This window comes from Branchiostoma lanceolatum, chromosome 19, assembly GCF_035083965.1.
Source record: "Branchiostoma lanceolatum isolate klBraLanc5 chromosome 19, klBraLanc5.hap2, whole genome shotgun sequence".
In the NCBI taxonomy this organism is placed as follows: Eukaryota; Metazoa; Chordata; class Leptocardii; order Amphioxiformes; family Branchiostomatidae; genus Branchiostoma; species Branchiostoma lanceolatum.
This window is the reverse complement of record NC_089740.1, coordinates 11315849-11339265: the sequence shown is the minus strand read 5'-3', so window position 1 is coordinate 11339265 and position 23417 is coordinate 11315849. Positions and strand designations below refer to the sequence as shown.

General features: G+C 39.7%; 3 protein-coding genes across 6 annotated transcripts; all 3 read right to left on the bottom strand.

The window, feature by feature from the left end:
• Nucleotides 1-748: 748 nt before the first annotated feature.
• Nucleotides 749-3107, bottom strand: LOC136425791 (lysozyme-like). 2 transcript variants are annotated; one of them, XM_066414736.1, is made up of 4 exons: nucleotides 2974-3107; nucleotides 2527-2682; nucleotides 1718-1946; nucleotides 749-1176 (listed from the first exon to the last, which is right to left on the bottom strand). In XM_066414736.1, exons 1-3 carry the CDS (start codon nucleotides 3017-3019, stop codon nucleotides 1735-1737), a joined length of 414 nt encoding a protein of 137 aa, XP_066270833.1. In that variant the 5' UTR covers nucleotides 3020-3107; the 3' UTR covers nucleotides 749-1176; nucleotides 1718-1734. The 2 variants fall into 2 exon arrangements, with proteins under 2 accessions (XP_066270833.1, XP_066270834.1); XM_066414737.1 differs by having other exon boundaries at nucleotides 1730-1946.
• Nucleotides 3108-10101: 6994 nt separating this feature from the next.
• Nucleotides 10102-13783, bottom strand: LOC136426041 (uncharacterized). Its single transcript, XM_066414976.1, has 4 exons — nucleotides 12961-13783; nucleotides 11617-11769; nucleotides 11215-11357; nucleotides 10102-10697 (listed from the first exon to the last, which is right to left on the bottom strand). The coding sequence occupies exons 1-4, from the start codon at nucleotides 13106-13108 to the stop codon at nucleotides 10509-10511; spliced, it is 633 nt and encodes a 210-aa protein (XP_066271073.1). The 5' UTR covers nucleotides 13109-13783; the 3' UTR covers nucleotides 10102-10508.
• A 123-nt stretch (nucleotides 13784-13906) lies between these two features.
• On the bottom strand, nucleotides 13907-23303 carry LOC136426036 (lysophosphatidic acid phosphatase type 6-like). Of its 3 annotated transcripts, none has more exons than XM_066414971.1 (9): nucleotides 22993-23303; nucleotides 22403-22534; nucleotides 22159-22289; nucleotides 21607-21695; nucleotides 20403-20490; nucleotides 17478-17613; nucleotides 16655-16842; nucleotides 16008-16176; nucleotides 13907-15758 (listed from the first exon to the last, which is right to left on the bottom strand). In XM_066414971.1, the coding sequence occupies exons 1-9, from the start codon at nucleotides 23218-23220 to the stop codon at nucleotides 15615-15617; spliced, it is 1305 nt and encodes a 434-aa protein (XP_066271068.1). In that variant the 5' UTR covers nucleotides 23221-23303; the 3' UTR covers nucleotides 13907-15614. The 3 variants fall into 3 exon arrangements, with proteins under 3 accessions (XP_066271068.1, XP_066271067.1, XP_066271069.1); XM_066414970.1 differs by lacking the exon at nucleotides 20403-20490 and adding an exon at nucleotides 18471-18558; XM_066414972.1 differs by lacking the exon at nucleotides 20403-20490 and adding an exon at nucleotides 18471-18558 and having other exon boundaries at nucleotides 16008-16173.
• Between the last annotated feature and the right edge of the window lie 114 nt (nucleotides 23304-23417).

The window sequence follows — 23417 nt, the reverse complement described above, 5'->3', positions numbered from 1 at the left end:
AGGTCGATTTTTGATTGAGACGTAACACATACATAACAGTCATAAAAACAGGTGAGCTACTCGGAACAAGACGGTCACCCATGACATGTGGAGTCGAACGATCGTCAGCATCATCGTTCTATAAGACTCTCCTTAGCTTCTGTCCGTCTGCATTATGCTGATTGGTCAGAGTAGCATTAATTGAGTACTCAATATGCATTTACCACGGCGTTTTAGTCAATCAGCATCGTTCATTCTATTGGCCGCTAAACGTCGCTATTAAACATCCCATGCAAAATCATATTGGTGATATAACCGTGGTGCCATTCGGTTTTAATTCGTTTGATGACGCCTTTGAATTGGAACCTGCACACTTATGGTACGTCAATGTGTATAATGGAGAATTATAAGTGTATTTGATTCCTTTTAAGTATTGTTACTCCATTGAGCGACCATTCAGCACATCAAAAACTATCTATAATTTACGAATAACGGGTACAAATAACAAACTACGAATAGCGTGATCAAACGTGTCCTGAAACGACCCAGTCTGACATTGTACCGTTGATTATATGATTGTTGAAAGATTTGACAGTCTTCTCGAGTTTTTAAAATTGTTAGGTAGCTACGGAAGGTTTGCCTTACTTATAGGTGACTTAAATGACTTGAATAGTGATCCATCAATCCTGTACATTCCGCAATACCATAAATCCCTTCATACAGTTTATCATGTTTGCTAAAAACAATGAATGAATAACACAAACACGTATTTACATGATAAGTGATTGCCATTTTATTGAATGACTTTTCTAGTGCATTTTTGCCTCACTATATATGCACTGATGGAAGGAGTCTTTGTCCTTTCGAGTTGTTGTCGAGGCTCAACGACTTGTGTATGAGCGATGGAAGATATTCACATCTGTTAAACATACCGTTGTGTGTATCATTTGTGGCATATGAAATACAATCAATGATATGACAACCCATGGTGTCTATAGGGGACCTTTAGACTATACAGTCTCTCAAGTTAAATTTTTTCCTTGGCTACATGTTCGCCGTTGAACCTTATTCTAGATATGAGTCCCAGAAAAGAGGGGCAAGCTATGATGCTGATTATTCAACGAGTGTGCAATTTCGTCCATGCGTCTTGGATCTCGTCGTCTTCAGACCGGTACCGTCCATCGTATTCAGAAGCCCCTGAACAAACAAAAAATATGATAATGTGAATTTCTTATACCGACTGACCATGAAAATAAAAGGCCAGTTTACACCAAAGAAAGCTGGTAGAAATCGCAAACTTATATCACTTCTTTCCAAGCACAACAATCATGGCCAAAGCTTGTCCAGAACACGAGATATAAAAAAAGGAAGTCCTGCTGCAGCACCATAGAAAGCCACAAGGTGGCCCATAATTTTATCGTTTCTTCATTTCACAATCAGTATCATTTATTCTTCTCAAACACCTGCCAATCGACAAAATAGCGAACAGATCCATCCACAACTTCTCAACTTCACGACTCGATACCTTACGATGCCCAGAGACAAACACACACTACACACACACACACACACACACACACACACACACACACACAAGCAAACAAACAAACACCCCCCCCCACACACACACAAATACTAACAAACAAACAAACACACACACAGACAAGCAAACAAACAAACACACACACAAACAAACAAACACAAACAGGCAAACAAACAAACAAACATACACACTTACCCGAAAACAAACCCGTCTTAGGGAAGGTAATTATGGAGACACCCATGTACTCGTCCCCAGTAGCCCAAGGTTGCACCCGAGGTGTGCCCGTTAGGACCGCCGTTGTGTATGCGGGCCCAGTCCTCGCAGGCAGGCGGGTGGCCAAGCCTGGCCTCCGTGGCGTACCGGGCCATGTAGCCGTCAACTGTGCTGTTGCTGCACGAGAACGATGCTGTGCAGGATTTCCAGTCTTAGAAAAGAGAGGTAAGAGAAATGTAAACATGGTTCATGTGCAACAAGTGACAACCAACCCTTCTCATATGTTAGCTACAATTTAAAGACTATAGCTACTTGTGTGTAAAACATTGCTTGTCAGTAGAAACCCACGATTAACCCTACCTGTTTGTATCAAGATAGTAGACATTTGCTCATGTTGGTCTCTATTGCTTAGCAAGTGGAAATTGATTTTGCATTTCTATTTTGAAGTTTGCAGTTGTTCGTACGAAAGTTGCTTGTTGCTGTATATAAAGCTTCCTTAGGGATGTCGCTGTAGCTCAATTGTTAGCAGCCTTACAGTACAGTTGAGCTCCTGATTTCAGCTGGGAGGCCCAGGTTCAAATCTTGGGACAGGACATCAGTTTAGGCTGCACCCGTCTTTAGGAAGGGACATAAAATGGGGGTCCCATTTCGAGGGCGTTCATCACGACCACGTTAAAGGGCTAGCAACCCCGGCCCTCCCAGTATAAATATACTCTTCTACAGCAAACAGCATAGAAACTTCGGCTGCTATATGTGCCGCAAGGTGAACAACAACAATAAAGCTTCTTTACCTCCACCCTGTCGCCCCCCGTCAATCCAGTAAGGGTACGTGATCTGGTACGGACCGCAAGCCTCGGAGCCATGGAGATCAAAGTTACACAGCGGGTCGGGCATCGCGCAGCTCGTCTCCACGATACAGATGCACTGAACACACTCGTCGTAGGTCACTGAAACAGAGAGAAGGAGAAATTGAAGATTTCATACCTCCTTAGACACAGTCCAGTGAGATACCCGCTTTACACAGAAGAAGGACACAAATGTTGCCTACCTGCTAATCTCCAAGCAGATCTACACCGGGCGCGAAAATCGTATATGCTAGCCAGAGAAGGTCCAGTCAGCCAAAGAGGGTCCAATCCAATCTACCGGGCTGACTGGACCCTCTCTGGCAGACTGGACCTTCTCTGGCTAGCATATACGATTTTCGCGCCCGGTTTAGATCTGCTTGAAAGATTACCTACCTGCCACGGCAGCCCCAATGAAAAAGAGAAGTACCGCAGTCTTCATCTTCGCTTCGCTGGCCTGGCTCGAGTTCTGCAGAGACTGGTTACGATAATGGATCACCCAATCGACAAGTCTCTTTTATAGCCGCAAGTGACCTTAAACTCCTACCAATCATTGCCATTGTTTGTGCAGGTCCCGAGTCTGACTGTGTTGACTTTCCAACCGGACATAGGAGTATAGGAGTGCCTTACTCTTGGAGATCATAATCTATTCATTGCAAACAAAGACATTTTGCTATTTCTTTCACAGCTATATGCTATGAAATGGATCATCATCATCATCATATATGCTATGATCAGCTTATTCATCTACATGCTAAAACAACTTGTTAAAGCTGGGCACTTTTTTGAAGTTGTCATTCCCGATGAATTATATCGTTTCCAATCAGCTTTCTAGTCCTAGAATGACTGACTTGTAGCATATTTGGTCGATATTTTACCTTTTTTACAAAACCAACCCATTTTCAAAGAACATAGGAATGCTGTTTCCCAGCAGTACTTGGAGGAAACTGCAAATGACCGTAAATTTGTAAGTTGTTTCCATTTGTGGGCGTATTTGTCGACTTTTGGACAAACTTTTGGACATGTTAGAGGTAAACCCAAAATTTCCGGTTCAATGTCCACCGTGATTACTCACTGTGTACCAGACGGAATAGGGCAGGACTTGGGCTTCCTGTATATATGTCTCGTTCAAGGCGGTTCTCTAGTTACGTACGTACGCTGTCTATCGGCTCGGCATCTCGCCACAGCGAGCCGCTAACGAACAAACCATGCAAATCATACAAGAGCCTATGGGTCAGTTCAATAGCCAACCTACTCTTACTCACTTGTTCAACTATTATCACGCCAGAACGTGCCAGCTGACAGCCTTTCAGCAGACGCCCTTTTGTGTCAATTTGATTTGGATACATCAGGGGCTAAATGCTGGGCTTCGGGAGTCCGCAAGACGCTCGAGGAATGTGGTTTTGCTTATGTTTGGAATTCACCCGTGTCTGTTGTGATGAACTCATCTCAAATTATCCCATCTATCCACCAACGTTTTAAAGATATGTATTTACAGTCTTTCACAACAGAAATGCGTAATAATAACAAATTACGAACTTACAGATTACTCAAAGACACATACTCCGAAGAGAAATATCTAAACATTTCAAACATTCGAGACAGAACAGCCATTACAAAACTCCGGATTAGTTCACACAAACTACGCATTGAAAAGGGTAGACATTACCGCATTCCTTTAGAGCAAAGAACTTACCAACACTGTGATTTAGGTAAGATTGAGGATGAGTGTCATTTTGTTGTTGATTGTACGCTATATAACTATGACAGGAATATCCTCTTTGATTTTATAAAAGATAAGTTTCCTAGTTTTCGCTATTTGGATAGCGTATTCCTTATGAAACTAGACAAGCCATATCTCATGAACCCTGTATGATTATTCACTTACAACTGCCTTAAGAAGCGAGAAGAAATTGAACATGTACATAGCGGTATTGATTAGTATCTAGATGTAGTTAGATATCAAATCTCCGTTACCACTGTAACTATTATTCTGCTTGTCACCATGACCTGTACTTAGCTCATCAGAGCATAAACGTGCAATAAAGGTCTTTCTTTCTTTCTTTCATTATCATTCACCAGGTTGTACTTCCCTTTCCTCGGGAGCCTCCTTGGGTGGGCGGAGCAGTACTAAACCTACATAGCCATGCAAATCCCGGGATCTATCGATTACTTCTTGTTGGTTAAAGCAGTGGCCTCACATTTTAGGGAGTGGCTACAACCACCATACAGACGATACCGGTTCAGCGAACCCATGCCCGCTCGTGAGTGTGTCTACATGTAACCCTCGGTCATTGCACCCGGTGCTCGAATTCCTAGGACTGTAAAACAACCTCAGCTGAGTCTGCACTGTTTTCCCCCGATGATTGACACGAAAACAGATCCAGATTCAAACGTACTGGAAGTATGTGATAAGTTGGTCTTGTAGATAGGTATACATGTAGACACATATTATCCTTTGTCTGGCAACAGAACTTCGTGATTATTGGACATTTTTGACTGTACACATGAGGCGTCGAATTGCCGAGTGGCTAGGCCAGCAAACACGAGGTTAAGAAGTCACGGGTTTTATTCCTAGCATTCCAGGCTAGACATTGTGTCCGGCCTGGGAAAGGCACTTAACACGACTTTCCTAACTCCACTCAGGTGTAAAAATGAGTACCTGACTTCGGTTGGGAAGGTAAAGGGCGGTGGAAGGAAAATAATGGGCTCCACCTTGAAATACCGTCGCTGGCTTCAAACCTTTGTCAAAGACACTCATGGCTAAGGATCATACTTATGTCGTTCTTTGTTCGCCATGAGAATTGGCTTTTACTATGATAATACACCGGCTAGACATATGTGCCTGGCCCAAAGTGGACGATAATAGGTAGTGCACAATAATTGGTATCGTTACGTTACTGGAGAGAGTTGGAACTACTGCCGTATCTGCTGCTATCCTGACCCACTGTTGAAATACTGTCATCCTGCTATATCAAACTACACTCTACAGCACTCTAAGCTTAAACTTAATCTTTAAAATACCACAGAAAAAGCACAGCCACCCCTTTAACCAAATGGGCAAGGCCTGAAAGGTATCCACCCACACAGACAGCTAAAATAACTCTAAATGTCTTATTGAACACATCACACGGTCTTTTTCGACCTGTGTGTTCCCAGGAAGAAGGCACGAACTAAACTCTCAGGTAAGAACTCAACTATGTGTAGTCTACCTACCACATTGATACTACAGTTTCCACCTTGATGAAAACGTCAAAGTATCGACCATTCTTTCGTTCACATTTTTGGACAGTTTCTACAACATCACCGATATCAAATATATTTTGACCTACATAAGCGGGACACGAGAATAGATAGATTATAAGACCAGACGGACATATACTCAGTATGAACATGCCGTCAGATTGACAGTAGTGTCCAAACCCAAACGGTTGTAAGATGGTTACAGATGACACTCACTGTCTGTTCATGTTGTAACGTAAATGTAGTTCTAAAGATTTCTAAAAGTCTCGTGACGATCACCAGATGTGTGAGGGAAGTGTCGTGGGAATGTGTAGATTGAATACGCAGTACATGTATCTCATTTCATAACAAAAGAAAATGCATGTAGCCGATCGGACTGTTTTTGTACATGCTGTCCAGCGAAACGCTCAAACGTTGCATAAGCGGACATCTCACTGAACTGCGCCAAAATGCGAGAAACATTCGCAAAGTAGCGCCTTTTTTTAAACTTTCAAAAACCTAGGCACACTAAGAAGGTTAAGTGAAATGATCTTTATTTCTGGGCCTTTATTTCTATAAGGTGAACAGTAATAACAATGTTTCAACTTTTTGATTTCTAGAAATTGTTGGGCATAGAATCTGTTGTAATGCTGGGAACCTCCTGGATAAAGGTAAACCTGTAAACTGTATGTGTTTATTTTGGCTCACTCACTCCCTCTCTCATTTTCATTAGAAGAATGGGTTTTCAGTCTCTCCCCAACTTCCGGGCCGTGGTGCCCGGAAAGCTGTACCGCAGCGCAAAGGTTGACAACGTCACACCAGGCGATGTCGACAAACTGTCAAGTCTGGGCATAAAAACCATCGTAGACTTGCGAAACATGGATGAATACCGCGAGTCCAGCGCTCCGAAGCTACTGGATGATACATTCCAGGTTGTTACGGTGAAGGCACAAGACCGCAAACCTCACCCACCAGAGCTCCACTTTACTGTCAAAGAGGCGGGCCGCACCAAGACAAGACGCACTACTTCGTCACCTTCGTCAACCGGCAGTTCGTCAAGGGAGTTCTACAACGAAGGCCTTAGTATCTACGGATATACATCATTCTTACTATGATTCTGGCACGGCTCGCCGATACAGTTCTGCGTACAAGGGGGGAGTATTTGAAAAAAAGTGGCGTTTCCCATTGTGGCCTCCAAGGACCAAGGGATGCTTCAACAGTACAAGGACTTTGTAGACTTTTCGACTGGAAGCATGTTTGCAGGTTAAGTGAAATGATCTTTATTTCTGGGCCTTTATTTCTGCCTTTTCTTTTAGCATTCAGGTGACAGCAGTGTCTGTCATTTTATCTAAAGGTATTTGGAATAAAGATAACCCATGTTGTAAAGATAGTAATTGCCTGAATTACATCTGATTTTACCGAGGAAAAGCATGTGTTTACCTTCACAAAAGGGAAAACTATGGTTTTTGTTCTATTTCTTCCTCTTCTTCTCAAAACAAATAAAGTCAATGACATGGACCAGACGGCTGTCACCATGGTTACTGGTTAAGTAGCAGACACCTTGTGGTGTTCGATTACATTATGTACATGTAGCAAGTGGCAGGGCATAGCCGGAGTGGCTGGTCCCCAAACATATGAATGTGTGTGAGAAAGCATAACAGAGCAGTAGTTTGTTAGGCTTGGCCATGTTAAGGTAAACGTTGTGTATTTGCTTGCAAATGCCACCTTTGTAGTCAAATTTTCTTTTCCTACTTCTCTAGCTCTGAAGATTTTATTGGACCCACAAAACCAACCGGCTCTAGTCTGCTGTGCAATTGGGAAAGACAGGACAGGAATTGTTGCCGCATTGGTACAGGAGATGCTGGGAAGAAAGAAAGAGGACATACTTGAAGACTATCACAAATCTGAGGTCAGTGTGTGCTTATTTCCTTTTTTAGCTTTGTGTAACTGTCCCAAAATGTGTGCATATGTAAATACCAGCATAATTCAGACTACGGAGTGGTATGATGATTATAATTTCAAAGATTCCAAAGTTAAAAAGCAACCAGTGACATTCTAGTTGACAATTCAAATGTTGTTTTCGTTTTTCTTTCAGGAAGGGCTCAAATCAGTGTACCAGGAGCTGTACAACGATGTTTGTGTGACGTATGGTATGCCGGAATCCTATCTCTGGGCCCGCAAGGAAATGATGCAGCAACTCTTTGAGTACATCGATCAGAAGTAAGGCGTCTAAAGTTTACTTTTTAGACCAATGTGCTATTTTGCACTGCATGTCACATTTTTTATTTATTTATTTATTAGACTCATCCATTTTCAAGAATGGAGGGGAAGACAAAACAGGTGATCTCTCACCTCTGCTAGTTGTCTCCCCCTTAGTTTTTTTTTTAAGTTCATGAAAAATGGAGGTATAGCTTTGAGCTCCGTGTGCATGTGCATGTGTGTGTGTGTGTGTGTGTGTGTGTGTGTGTGTGTGTGTGTGTGTGTGTGTGTGTGTGTGTGTGTGTGTGTGTGTGTGTGTGTGTGTGTGTGTGTGTGTGTGTGCGTGTGTGTGTGTGTGTGACTGCATCTGTTTTCGGAGCAATGACGTAAGAAGAAGCTCTGGATGGATTGTGTTTTATTTACACATGTAGTATGTGGTTAGGTATTGTAGACACGAAGGTCACAAAGGTCGTTTGTGTGCCTCCTGGCTGCTAACCTTGGTACTACAGCAGAACTTTTGGTTTGGGCTTTTTGGTATCTTTTTTTCCAGGACATTCTACGGCCTTCTTGTCCCTTGTCTTTTCAATTGTTTTATGACTCAATGAGAGCCTCCTAACAAACCCACCATTAACTAAATATTATCAATCTGACGGCTTTCTCCAATATTTTGGTTCCACAGGTATGGTTCTGTTGAATCCTACTTGCTGTCCATTGGTTTCTCCATGGAGGATTTGGAAGAGATGAGGGGAAATATGCAGGGATAACAGCTTAATTTTACTGTGAATTCTCACAATCTTGAACAAGGAAATATCCAAGCTCGTGGAATAATGTTCATGTACGATTCTCTGTACAATTCTCCATAAATTGACATGAAGCATTTTCTTGAGAGTAGATTTATCCAGATCTATTTTGTGAAAGAAAAGGTTGAATAATGATATATATGATATTATGTTTCTGTAGATTCCAGTGCAAATATTTAGTGTTCATACATTAATGGACAGCAACATGTATACGTATGTAAATGTAGCATGTTACATGTATGTAGAAACACACGTGTTTCTCTAATTACACAAGAACATATGACATAGACTAGCAATGTTTGGGATCAAGTTAGAAAGGGTTGCTTATCATAAATAAACTTCAGAAACTACCAAACAGAGTTAGTAGAGTGATTCAAGGTTGCGATTCCTGCACCCCTATTGAAACCATAGTGTACGCTGTTGTCTGGACCCAAGTGGTAGAAATTCCCAAGAGGATAAGACAGTGCTTGTTTTCAACGCACTAAATGGCCTGTCCCATCCCCACATGTTCACATAGTCCGTTCCGTAATAGACGCAAGTAATGCTGGATTGTCGGTCAAAGTTTCCGTTGCATACGGTTTCTTGACAAACCGACATATTGGCAAACTATAGCAAATGATACATGTCCTTATATATGCGGAAACTGTTTTATGTTTAACTAAAATATGAAAGTCATAACTACCTTTAACACGTATGTTTATCTATATAGATTATCATCCTTAGATCCTTCCAGTAGTTTTAGTAGCCTCCTTTAGACACATGTGTGGACAGGAAAGTCTCGCATCTAATCAAATGTTTTATGTTTTACTTTTATCATCAGACAACATTATGCATTTTCCATCATATACTTTTTTTTGCATTATTCGTTATATTGTTTCATTTTCTTCATGTATCCCATAGCATGTACCTTTTAGTTTTATTTAGATGTATAATTTTACCGTTTATGTATTTAAGTTACTTTGTACCCCTGTGGGCCATTTGAAAACCTGTGACGACATGCGCATCCTTTATAAATGACTAGATAGATAGATGAATAAAATAGATAAACTTATAAGGCTATAGTTTGCAATAAACTTGCGTTGATTTCCTGGATTGTGGCCAATACGTTGTTTTCTATTGTTGGTCGGAGAAATGTAGGGGAAATATGCAATTTAGGTAACGTTTCAGACAATGCTTACCGATGTGTCTTTCTAACTGCAGTAGAGTCCTATGTACATGTAACTCGAAGATTTAAATCAAAATATTGAAAATGATCTAGCATCTTGCTAGGCTAGGTCTAAAGAATGACACGAAAATAGTGACCTAACCGAAAATTCATCAACTTTATTCATATTAAAGGCATCGTTACTCATATTCCAGGGCAAACATGCTCTGAATTACAAGATACTTGGTGCTTTTTAATGTGACTGTTACATTTCCTGTGAGAACAACTCTGCCGACAAGCATAATTAAAATTTTGAACCTCAATAGTTTGCGCACACTTCGTGAAAGATGTCTACATTATCATTATCATTATCAACATCATGTCAGTAGTAAGATGGCTACGAAGATAGATATACTTAACTCTGAATAAAGTTGAAACACTATGCAGTTTCTGAAGTAGCTGCACGGGGTCTCTCTGTATAGCTTGTTTTCCTATCCCGTGATCCCGTTGTGTTACTAGTATATCCTCTACATAACATGTCTACAACGTTACACACGAATATTCAGTCAGTTCTTCTTCACTTTCTTCCCCTGTCCTTTCTTCTTCTGAAGTCGCTGCTCCTTGAGCGATTTCTTCTCGTCAGGCGTCTTGGCCACCTTGATGAGCAGGTAGCAGATGACGGCTACAGCCAGAGTGAAGGGCGCGAACACGTACACACCTTTCATCGCCTTCTCTTGCCAGGTGGGCTTGACCACCTAGAGATAGAAAAAAATACTAATGGGCTGCAAATCGGTAATAAAACCTCCATTACCATTAATCCACCAGGTTACATAAATCCGCCACATTGAAAAACAGTGAGTCAGTGCAGCACCCCCATGGCCATGTATGCCAAAAGAGTGCATTACTGGGAGACGTTGGGTTGGAGATCCGTCTGGACGCATATTTTCAGTGTAGCGGAATTATGTACCTGGTGCAATTATGTTGGTACATGTTAAGTACTACTCTTTCTGTAGGAAAAATATACTGCGCTTCCAAAGATTTTCTTGGAATACTATTGATATATTGTATAAAGTAGCCTAAAATTATTAAATTTGAATTAAGACGAATCTAGCAAAACGACTACAATCACAGTGCCTTTTCTTTACCTCACTGAGGTTTCTAAAATCATACGTGTATATCTGGAGTGTATGACATTATAGCATTCCAGTGAGTATATTAGACATCTTATGTTATGCTTGTTTAGTCATGAAGGGAAGAAGAAACTCGTCATACCTTTCTTAGAATGGTCTCGAAGGTAAAGTTGGCTTTGACGAAGCGCATGATGGGCCAGGCGCGCCGGAGACGCTCTATAGTCGGCGGCATGACCTGGTCGGGGAACGCCACCTCAGCGGGGATGAACACCGTCCGCTCCTCTCCTACAACACAAGCAACACTATACCATTAGGCTCGCCCCTGAGGCGTCGCCAAAATGGGTGAACGCCACCTCAGCGGGGATGAACACCGTCCGCTCCTCTCCTACAACACAAACAACACTGTACCATTAAGCTCGCCCCTGATACTCTCCAAGCAGAGGATGGGTTCCGGCAGGATTTTTTACGTGTCTTTAGGCGTTTTTGTCGAGCTTTCTACTGTTTCATTTTTTGTCTCTATAAACACAAAAGAGGGTTTCCTTACCCTCGCACATCCCGACCACTCCCTTCTCGAAGCCGGCGATGTGCCTGTCCTTGCCCAGGCGGAACTGCACGGGGCCGAACGGGAAGGTGGAGTCGTAGATGGCCGAGCGGTTCCCCTCGATGTACGAGTACCACATCATGGACACCACGTCACCTGTAACGTTACAAACGATATAGAGCAGTTACGTGACAATGACGTCATTTAGCGTCAGCCATGTTGGTGTATTATCATCTCTCACAAGTTTTAAACCGTTCATTACCTCCGTATACGAAGGTTTTGCATTCAGTGTATATGTTGTCTGTTTGTTTGTTTGTTTGTTTGCTTGTTTGTGTGTCCCTAGTTATTTGAATACAGTAAAGTGGATGATTTCTATACGCTAGGCACGTCGGAGACACTGACAGGAAGTTACATCAAAGGTCCCAGAACAGGTTATCTCCTTTCATGTCTTCATTTTCCTGCTACAAGCATGTCTGTTGTCTTATGACAGTAATATATATGTGGCAAATGCATTAGACAGAATAAACGAGAAATTCGCAATAATGAATAAAACAGGAAATTAGAAAAAAAAATATTTCACGGACGTCTGATATCTTCGATTTCTTGTTGAACAGATTATAAAACTTAGTAAATTCAATATCATCATGAATCTGAGATGTTTTAGTTTACCTTGATACCGTGAGATATTTCGCGGGTTCTTTTATACGGTAAGATAATCATCTATAGGGGGTCAAAGTCAAGGAAAATTAGGAAAAAGGCAGGAGGGATTGAAACACGACGGACAGACGACCTCCTCCATAAACGAGTGAACTTCCTTAGGGGAGCTCGAATTACATGAGCGACAATAAGTACCAGGCATTGATGTAGCTATTATGTCATGACGGATACAGTTTGATGCCCAATCTTAAGTTTGAGGTTAAGAAAATATGAGATACTTCTTTGCCTTGGTCATTATCTTATGAAGTAAATCTAAAGTTACCGATACCAGTAAGAATTTGAACAAGCTTTAAGTTTAACGCTTTTCGTCAAAGGTCTGATCTACTGCATTTCCGGATATCTGTTATTTCGACTATCAAACTACCATCCTAGATATCAATGATTATTATCTAAATAGACTTCATGTCATAAATCTGAAGTAACGTGTATTTTTTGTACTGACTCCTCCTTTGTTTTATTTTGGTCAATTCTGCTGGTAATGTCACCAGTTACTCTTGTCAGATCTTAATGAACTTAAAAGTTATGTATAGGACAAGAAATATTCACAGACAGTGAAGAATTCAAAGGATAGCAAAAAAAGGTTAAAATACAACATAAATGTTTTCAAATTGTTGGTCTAGATGTACTCACCAAGTTGCGCTTTAACATCGCAGTTCGTCCCGTTCCTCAGTAAATGCCATCTCACGTCGCGAGCGCGTTTCTTGGCGAAGGCTCCATTTTCCAGTGCCAAGAAAAACAAAACAGCAAAACCCACGGCGTGGACAAGTAATCTACCCATTTTAACGAACCTATGGAAAAAAAATCTCACAAAAATACCCTGGCAGCCTCCACGTTGCAAACCCAATGAGAAATGTCTTTGTTCTGGTGGCGGGACAGTAAGAAAAAAGTTACAACTGCAAACCTTTCCCCCCTTTTTAGATAATACGATGATCCAAAACTCTTCAGAATTGACAAAATTATGGGTGATTCCATTAGTAACTAGGGGGATAATATCCAAGAGGGACAAAATATCAACCGGACATGAGGTCTCTTATGCGATGAAGTGCTGTTAAAAATCCAGTCAGCCAAAAAGGCTCAAAAGGCATGGTACCTGCTCGACACGCTTCGACGACCATTGGAGAGTCAGCAGTTGAAGAATAACAGTTTTCAATCCCATTGTGTTGTACTTAAAGCTTCTTAAGTCTTGAGTGCAAACCAGTGGGTCTGGCGTTGGCTACCATGCCACGTAGACCAGTCGTCCAATGAGTATAGTCTTACTTGTTGAACTCGGTGAAATGTTCAAATCGGTAAACAACATATGATCATGAAGTATTTTGTTTTTATCGAAAATCCTATATACTTCAGTTTCACTTAATGGAAGCCATATTCTCCGAAAATCATTATCATTTCGCACTTATTGCATAAGTAATATCTCTTTTAGAAGTCACAGTTTAACTGTGAAAAATAAGTCTTAAGTGATGTATATCCTACGGTGTACATGTATCTATTGTTTTAGCAGTCATGTAGAACAGCATACAATATCTAAGTTTATCACATTTGTCACAAATTTGTCACAATACAGAAAACATTTGAAAAATTTGCCTTTCATAATCTTTAATATTTTGGCATCCTTATTCATAATATGCTAAATATGAAGGGCACAAGTCATGCTTTTATCCCTGGTAAAATTCCATATGCTTCTGGTGTGTTTTTGCAAGAAAGATTTTCCCTGCTAATTAGTCAGTTCCAACATTGTTATACTGTACCTATTACTGTAAATGTAGACAATTTTGCAGGGATTTAATTTTGCAGTAGGGAGAAAATGGAGTGTTCTTGGTGGTTTTGAGTTTGCGTTGACAATAGTAGCAATACAGTCACACAATGGAACGCCTTTTCACAGTGGTCTTAAGTTCACGGTAAAATGTTCACCGGGAAAACCGCGAACATAAAACCACCGCAAACATTGCTGCATTTACAGTAACATTCTCCCTGCTGCCAAATCCCGTAACCAATATAGATCTTGTGCCAATCGGCTAACTTAGAATGTTGCAGGTTAGGCTGCATATGTTGTATGATTTTTGTATTGTATCATTTTCAGCAAGGCTATGAAGGAACTGACTGAAGGAAATGACAAAGATCTATGACTACCTTCCAGACAGCTTAATTTTGTATGATACAATAAGTAATGGCTGTCTAATTATCATCTGTCGTAAACAAATCTTAAGACATATGTGACATAAGTGAAATGCAAATGTAGTCATTTTTCAAAGTACTTAGTATTACATAATTCTACACATCCTTGAAACTTACAGGCTGTCGCAGCCCTGTCTATTCAACATGTACATTTTCTAAACAAAGGATTTTTTCTTCATAAAAGACAGATCAAAAGACACATACAACATTCTATTCACTAAATAACACCCGAGAAGTAAACTTCAAATCTAAGGGAAAGGGATCTAATTAATGACGTTTCCGTACGAAATACCAATTTTTGTGCGTAGCTTTTGATATATCAAGGCAGAACTCTACATCACAATATGTATCTAATGTCAAAACTGTTTGAAGCAAAGCGTAATATGCCTGAGGTCAAATCCGAATATTACCAAAGATTTGCTGTTGAAATAAACTCAACGCAAAAAGCTTGTTTACTTGGATTTGACTCATCAAATCTCCATTATTGCTTTATCAATTGCATTATGTTATATACCAATGGAAAGCTTGTTTAAAGCCCTTAACAATGACACCACGTTTGCCATGATCAGACATCCATGGGTTGAGCACCAGGCCTACTTGCGAGTAGGTCACGGAACAAAAGGGCCGAACTTTCTCTCAATCAAATGTCAGTTGTATTTTGATGATTAGAATTTTGTTATAGCTTGTAGCTTATAAGCTTGTATATTTTTAGGATCATGTTTTTTGGCAATGAGCACCATGACTGATTTTGTGAGTGGGTCACAAAAATGTGCTGAAATCCCCCTGCCAAAGTCAGACACTATGTTGACAGGGGAATTTAAGCACTTTTGTTTTGTTCCACACTCACATTGCTAGCTCTGGTGTTTGATCTTTCAATGTAGGATCATGGCAAAAATGGTTACATTGAAAATGTAATAAAAAAGCTTTCCAATTACACATAATATTACACACTTGATATAGTAATAACAGAGATATTCATTATCAAATTGTTTCCAAACTTTTGTGTTCAGTGTACATTGTCCAGAAAGTTCCATGAGACCAACTTGCATTAATTTGTAATAATTCTGGCACCTTATCATCTAACTATGGGCTATGATTAACATGATATTCCATCATACAGTAGTCTGAGAAGCTTTCTTCTGATCAATTTTGCAGTTCTCCCAAAATGCCTTATGAGACAAAGCTACTGTTGCCATGGCTTCCTTAAACTCTTCAAATGGACACAGGACAGCACTGCAGCCTTGCACTTGCTTTTCCTGTTGGGAGAATATACAATCTCATCAAAATGTACATTCAAAAGATAACCAAAGAATTGTAATTTTATTTTACAGCTGAAATGTTGTTTATTTCTTTCATATCCTTTAAATCAAGGAGAACTAATATATATTTGAGAGTCTTTATTTCTCGTATCCTCATATATCAAGGAAAACAAATATAAATTGTCTGACTTTATCAACATACATAGTGCTGCAGTTTTCCTTACAAAAGAGGGGAAAATTATTTACCTCTTCAAGGTACAAAACCTTAACAAAGTTGTTCTTTTTGGCATCTTGGTACAACTCCACGGTCACATGGGCGGCGTATGGCGGCCAGCGGTCATCGAAGATACCAAGAGCCTTCAGCAGTGGGATCAGGGTGGTGTCATGGCCGGAGTACAGGTGCAACTTGTGGCTGCTAGGCAACAACCAATGAGAATCCAGTTACTATGGAAACTGGCATGATTGACAGCAAAATTTGTGCTCAAATTAACATATATCAAAGACCTGGGTGGTATCATAGCCAGAGTATAGGTATAACTTGTGGTAGCCAGGCAACAACCAATGAGAATCCAGTTTCTATCTTACTATTCTTACACCATTCTCATCACAGCTATAATTTTGCTTGTGTATTTCAAAATCCTAGATTTTACCAATCAAATAAGGCAACTTCAAAGCTTCTTTGTGTAAATCTCCTATCTTAAATATAGATGAGTTTTTGAAATACAGTCAAACCTGTGCTATTGACCACCTCTGCATAAGGCCCACCTAGCAATTGTTGCCACTTATTTTTACCAAATATTAAGAATCCTGTCTATAGTGACCATTTTTTCAAGTCCTTTCAATGGTTACTATAGACAGATTTGATTGAGGTTCAAAAATGGAGTGTGTCTCACTTCTCTGAGTTTTGCGCCCTTAGCATGTTCTGTGTGAGAAGGTCGATGACTGGTCCCGTGGAAAGCCGCAGGGCGTGGGAATGTCCGTCTTCAACCCCTGACACCAGCGCCGCCATGCACTGGGTTGCTCTCAGCTCAACTACGTCCTCCTGAGCTGCAAGGTGTTCTGGGATAGGTAGGCCATGTGCCTGAAATGAAATGACAGTGGTTTCTTTAAACTTGGGGAGACAGGGAGAATTTGAAAATATGTTTTAGATTAAAGATTTTAAGTCAAATATTTCTACAGATACAACCTAGTCCAGTGGTTAGTGACTATATGTCTGGACCTAGAGGTTTGGAGTTTGAATGTCGGCTGTTGTAACTTGTAAATCAACCTAAGGGCATGCAACTGAAAAGGGTTGCAGTCCTTAGGTTGAGACGTTAAGCCATGGTCCACTGTCCATTGTACTTCATGAAAAGAGAGGAATTTCCCGGTAAAATAAACCAGTATATAATACAGTTACTGTAAATCTTGAAGTAGTTGAGGTGGTTTTGCAGTTTTCATGGTGTCTCTCTACCACAAAATCATGACACTGAATGTGTGCTTTTGTGCTATGATGTTGTTTTGACTGAACGTAAAACACGACGAAAATATCCCTTTCATACTGCGAAATAAAATCCAAGTGAAAATACATGAATTTACAGTAACTAGGTTTTCCCAATCTCAAGTGTTTTGAGTCGATCCCAAGTATTTAATCCAAAGCAGTTCAAATCCCAAGTATTCAAATCCAAAGAAACCAGTGTTAGGGAAACTAAGTATAATGAACTAACCCAAACCGCTTACCTTTCGTGCAGTTAGTTCATCTCTGAGGCCAAAGATGTTAAACTGTCTGGCCTCTTCTATCCCCAGTATACTCTGTAGTTTCAGCCTGTCCTCCCTGTACCCTGGTAGGGCAGTGTCCAGCAAACCCCATGCAGTCCTATAACATGAGAAAATAGCATATCCATTAAACCCCATAAGACTCTTAAAACTGGGTTTGGGCCAACTGTCTTTTACTTTTCTAATAAACTGTCAGCTAAAATGTTGAATTCAACATTCTACCATTAAGAACTTTTTGGACAATACTGAATAGAACCAAAACTTTTAAACAACTAACTTTACATGTAAACTTTAAAGTTAAATCTAAATCACATGGGGAGGGGGGAAGATGCATTATTTTGTAATTAATTTTCCCTTTTACCTACCTTAAGTGTGGTGCCATCCATTTTTTCAGAATCTTAAATACAGTTCTATTTGAACACAACCTTCTCCAAAATTACTGTGTAAATGTAAACCAACATTCTTTGTTTCATCTCAGATCTTAGAAAGCAGTTCTTAAGAGATATTTCTGACCAAACAATACCATCATAGTACATGTATTTGTTATTTTTATTTGAAAAACCAATAAAACAAATTGAAAAAAAAAACTTAAAATACTATAGAAAAAGAAACGTTTTTGGTTGAACCTGTAATACAAAATGTCAGAAATAGCAATATAAGTTTGTTTCATGGGGGAAGAGTTAATGTTTCAAGTTAGTTCAAGTAACAAAAACAGTTTCAAACTTGGAAAGTTAGGTAACATCTAACAAAATGCAGTGATGACAGTGAAAATCAAACATAAAAGAAGAGAAAGAACATGGAAAGTGAACATCAACATTTTGGTTTCTGAACTACCCAAGATCTACCTCTTTCAATAAAAAATGGACTAGCCCAAGCTGGCAACTGGTATGCTGATTGGTGCATATGGAAGAGTACACAAACAAAAGGGGGAGAAAGCACACACAAAGGCAGACTCACTTCCAAAATGCCCCTAAGTGCCCACAGTGTACATAGTTGGGCCAGAATATTTCTTTGTTGACGTGACTTGTGTATATTCTGATTGGATCTGCAATAGAAATCATGTGAAATATGACGCACACCTACGCGTTAACTAAGCCAATGAACAAGAAGCAAAATGCATGCTGAGGAAAAGAAATAGCTTTACTTTGTAGGCTATAGGACAAAGCATGTCAGTACCCTTTAGAGCTGTGTAACTAAACAAATTTTAGGTACAGGTAAAGGTACAGGTACACAGGTTTAGGTACAGGTCCGGACCTGAAATTGTACCTGAACTGCTAATGTTCAAATAATGGTCAAATAATGGTCAGCTATGACTCCAGTATTGCAGTACTATTTTCATGAAAACAAAGATGGAAAATTGACTCAGGCCTTCTTAAAGTTTATTCTGTGCTACAGGAGTCTTCAGTGCACTGCCATGGTAATTTCATGGTGATTTCATCTGTCAAAGTTGCCATCCCTAGCCAGGCTTGAACTGATTAGTACCGGTCCAGTACCTATACAGCAGGGTTCAGGTATTTTGGACCTGTACCTAATTGATTGTACCGGTACTGCGGTACACTGTACAGTTACACAGCTCTAGTACCCTTGCAAGCTACATTACTTTACACAGTTATCATTATATCATATAACCAAATGGAATATGGCTGTTAACATTATGAGAAAGATTATAAGAATCAGCTGTGATTGACAAATTAAATGTGTATCATAAGCCCAAAATAGTTGAAGTTTAGGAAATGAAGTATTTTCTGTGTTGACATGTAAGGTGTTTTTCAGCATAGTCAGCAACTTTGGTTCTTTAACCCCCTAACTGTTAAGTTCTAGATCTGATGTACACACATACAACTTTAAAAAAACCTCGGGAGGAGGAAGGCTTATCTGAATTAAAGCTGCTTTTTGAGATACGTTTAATTGAAGAAGTTTTCCTTCAGACAAAAACATAGGGATCAATCAGGAGAGCAATGACCAATCACAGACAAGATGGCACCTGGGTAACTGATGGTATACAAGAGAGACAGCCAATCAGAGATGAAGACATGGACGGCCAATTACACACAGATGGCAAAAACAGTCAATCAGATAAGAGGTAAAACCACAATGCCAGCAGCCAACCACAGACGCAAAGATCTCAATAACCACCAATCAGAGTGGAGGAAACAATGCCAGACAATGACAAAGAAGCATTCTTTAACCAGTAACATTACAATACATATGGGAGAACTCACAGCGTTGAAAACAGTTTCATCCAACTTCAAATTACTGTAACACTATGATTAGATGTCTAGCATACAGTTTAATACAGTCACATACCATGCAAATGGAATGACATTAGTCCAGACAATTAAATTAATCAAAGGCAACCAAAAGAAGCTAATTATTGGAAAATAAAATTACTTTTAGCTGCAATTAATTACAGCTTATTCCATGCACAGACCATAAATGAAGCAAATCTGTTGGAAGTTTAAGTGAGTGACGGTACATCTTGAAAGGTTGATGGTGGGGACTTTTTGCTTGAATATGCATTTCCAATGTATTACTACTGTACTACTGAATTGTTTCAACCGCAAAAAACCTCCTTCACCCATGTAACTGGGTAAAAGTCCAGTACATTTTTGAGGCCATAGGGCAATGGGTTGTTATCCTAAGGCAAGGTACTGGAAGGTGGAGCCCATCCCTCTCCTTCAGCCGTCTTTTACCTCCCCAACCGTAGTCAGGTACCCATTTTCACACCTGGGTGGAGTGAGGAAAATCATGTAAGGTGCCTTTTTCCCAAGGGCACAACTTTGATAGCATGTCAGAGGATTTGAACCCATGTACTGTGAAATTACGTCCTGCAAAAATAAATGAATTTACAGTATTAGAGTCCCATTTTTCATATCCCATTTCACTCACTTGATAAGGGGCCTCATGGCTAGGCAGTTCTGTCGGTTGGGGTAGAAAATCTCTTCTTCAGCTGTAGAGGTCCGGATGACTACAGGACCTAGGAATGTTGAGGTGTAGCCGGATAATTCAAAAACAAAAATAGACAATTCTTGTAAGGAAAAAATCCAGTTTGATGCATCTGCTTCCTGGAGTCCTTTGTGTTTTTGTTGTTTTCACTTATGTCATAACCTATATCAAAGTCATTTTCATAAACTAAAAAAAACATGCAGTATCTGGTTTTATCTAACGTAATCATACTATAGTGTCATTTTTCACATTCATAACAGATATTTTATCAGAAGTTTTGTTTCTACAACTTGGGTTTTGTTTGCCCTGGTCTTCTCCGATTGTTGAAAATTTTGTAACCTTTACAATTCGACTGATGTCAATCACAACTGATCCTGATAACCCTCATCAATATATCCACTTAAAGTCACCAAGTTCAAGTTTTGTCATGTTCATCATCTTATCACTTAAATGTATGGGAGAATGGACACCAAATAAGCTGGTTCACAGTATTAGTCCATGGGCCAGACCCTATAATTTTACATATCGGTACCACCTGTACGAGGTGGCAAATTTTCCTTATGATTTTTGAAAAGTCGGGTGTCTGTCATGAGGAATATATTTTGATATGATAGCCGTCGCAGAGTGGTAGCTTTGACCCGGCTATCTGCCCTTGACCTTTGACCCCTACATGGACCACACCCTTTGATACAATTATAAAGGGGTGGGTAAATCAATTAAACATTGATATTTTTCAAAAATGACATATGGTAGGCTGATAGGGAATAAACCAGGAATTACACAAATGTTAGCTTTATTGGGATATTTTAATCCTACGAAGAGTTATGAGTCTTTGAAATATAATCATAAGGAAAATTAGCCACCTCAGGTGGTACTGACATCTTATCTGGCCCATGGACAACGGTATGTGAAATGTGCATGCACAGCATGCTGCATTGTGGGTAATATGTCAAAGGTGAAGGTAAACAGTTCTTGTCTAGACTATGCTTCATACATGTCGAGACTTGTTTTGTTTATTTCTCAGGGTTCTTCAACTTTGAGATATTACCTATAATGCATCTTGCTGTGCATGTGCAGTTTAAACCGTGAATTGGCTTATACAGTACTTTACCATTTCTTCTTCAGGTTTATTTCATGAGTTTCCTACCTTCCCTGTCGGACTGTGAGTTTCCAAACAGCCCTGCCAGCACACATCGGGCGGACTCTACTGTCCTCTTGATATTAGTGCTTCGTACGCTGTGAATAAAACACAACAAAAACATATGGGAATATGTGAATAAAACGCAACAAAACATATAGGAATCTGAATATCCCATGCAAACAGACTTTTCAGTTCTTGACTTACATTTTCAACCAAATCATACAATAAATTCCATACAGCAAAGTTTACTTTATTGAAATTAAATCTTTTAATGTATGATATCCTTTCCATTTCATATGACCCTAACATTTATGATACACATATTTGGAAATTTTCTAATAACGTAGTCTGAATATCTTTTTTTACAAATAACACAACAAAAGATACATTAAAATCTATGGATGAATCAAAATCTATTGGTACATACATGTAGATGTAAACAGTTGAAAATACCAATGTTTCAATTTGTAGGTGAAATGACAAGACTAATGCAGAATACAGTAGTACTTTACAGTACTGAATCTTTGGCTGTCAATATAGAATCCACTTCACACTTACTACACTTGCTGTGGGTTGTAGTCAGGATCTATGAATCTGTTGTTCTCAACGTAGTGCTTCCTGAGGAGCTGTCCAAGGTCAAACATCTGTTGCTGTCCAAGGGTAGTCAGCTGACCCCAACGAGCACCACCCTGGTAAAAAAAAAACAGACAAAATAGCAGATATTTGTTTGCCAAAAGCAGTTACTCAAGCAACTGGATGAATCGTGGGCATCAACGGAAAGAAGAAGACAATGAATGCATACCTTGTGAGGTCCGTGCTTCTGGTAGCTGTCCTCCACTGGGGAGGGGGGTCGAGGTCCGCCATCTAGACTCTCCACACGATAGTCTATCAGGGTGTGAGGCACATCCTTCACTAGGTCAGTACTCCATGTAGCCTGCAATAAAGTCAACGTAAAGTACCAGTACTGTAATTCTAGAAATTTTGTGATGGTTTTATGTTCACAGTTTTCGCGCCGACAGCTTCACCACAAACTAACTCTAGTAAAATCACTGCAAAAAATTTGTTCCCATTACCATACAATATGTGACTTTCACAAACCTAAAACACCCCCATTACCTAAAACACCCTCCTTACCATGGAATTAAATCACTGAGAACTTAAAAGGCATTTAGATTACTGTAGTCCCCCATGCAGACCTTCATCTATGACATGGAAAGTAACTGGAAAAACATTGAGAAATTGCCATAAACGTAGTGGTATTATGAGAGTTGACGTTATCATCTTACATCTTCACTTCTCAAGTTACATAACTGTTTCCATAAAACGTCACATTCCATAATTAATTTATCAATCACCCAGAATAAATGCAAAACATAAAATCTCATTTCTTACCTGCTCTATACTGGGTGGAAGCCGAGATATTGGAGTTCTAGCGCCATGCCTGAAAACGATCTGCACTAGTTTGAGTTTCATATCTTGCCCCTCCTCTTCTACCTTACTACTACTCCAAAAACTGAACGCCTGGACCGTAAAAACGTCTTTCCTTTCCCAGAATTCGTGTAAAAGGAATGCCCCACATATTCCTGAACCTAAAATACCGACTTTTCGCCATAAAAACATTATAATACTGGCATTAGGCTTTTTTCCTGATTACAAACTCCAAATTTAGGCACACTGACCCAGTTTACATAAGCTGACCTTTGACCAGAGGATTATCACATATTCAAAATCAGGGGCGTTTATATAAAGAAAAAGTTTATTCATTTTTCAATCTTGTGCAAAATGATAATACAGAGTATATTATATAGATTCAATTT

Bases quoted from the DNA above. Each gene is read 5' to 3' on its own strand.
- LOC136425791 (XM_066414736.1), bottom strand. From the start codon at position 3,019: ATGAAGACTGCGGTACTTCTCTTTTTCATTGGGGCTGCCGTGGCAG. The intron at 2,683-2,973 runs GTAGGTAATCTT...TCTCTGTTTCAG, and splicing joins CATTGGGGCTGCCGTGGCAG to TGACCTACGACGAGTGTGTT. The intron at 1,947-2,526 runs GTAAAGAAGCTT...CTCTTTTCTAAG, and splicing joins CGGGGGGCGACAGGGTGGAG to ACTGGAAATCCTGCACAGCA.
- LOC136426041 (XM_066414976.1), bottom strand. From the start codon at position 13,108: ATGGGTAGATTACTTGTCCACGCCGTGGGTTTTGCTGTTTTGTTTTTC. The intron at 11,770-12,960 runs GTGAGTACATCT...GTAACGTTACAG, and splicing joins CGATGTTAAAGCGCAACTTG to GTGACGTGGTGTCCATGATG. The intron at 11,358-11,616 runs GTAAGGAAACCC...CTTGTGTTGTAG, and splicing joins AGTGGTCGGGATGTGCGAGG to GAGAGGAGCGGACGGTGTTC.
- LOC136426036 (XM_066414971.1), bottom strand. From the start codon at position 23,220: ATGTTTTTATGGCGAAAAGTCGGTATTTTAGGTTCAGGAATATGTGGG. The intron at 21,696-22,158 runs GTAAGTGTGAAG...TTTTATTCACAG, and splicing joins TACAACCCACAGCAAGTGTA to CGTACGAAGCACTAATATCA. The intron at 20,491-21,606 runs GTAGGAAACTCA...CAACATTCCTAG, and splicing joins CTCACAGTCCGACAGGGAAG to GTCCTGTAGTCATCCGGACC.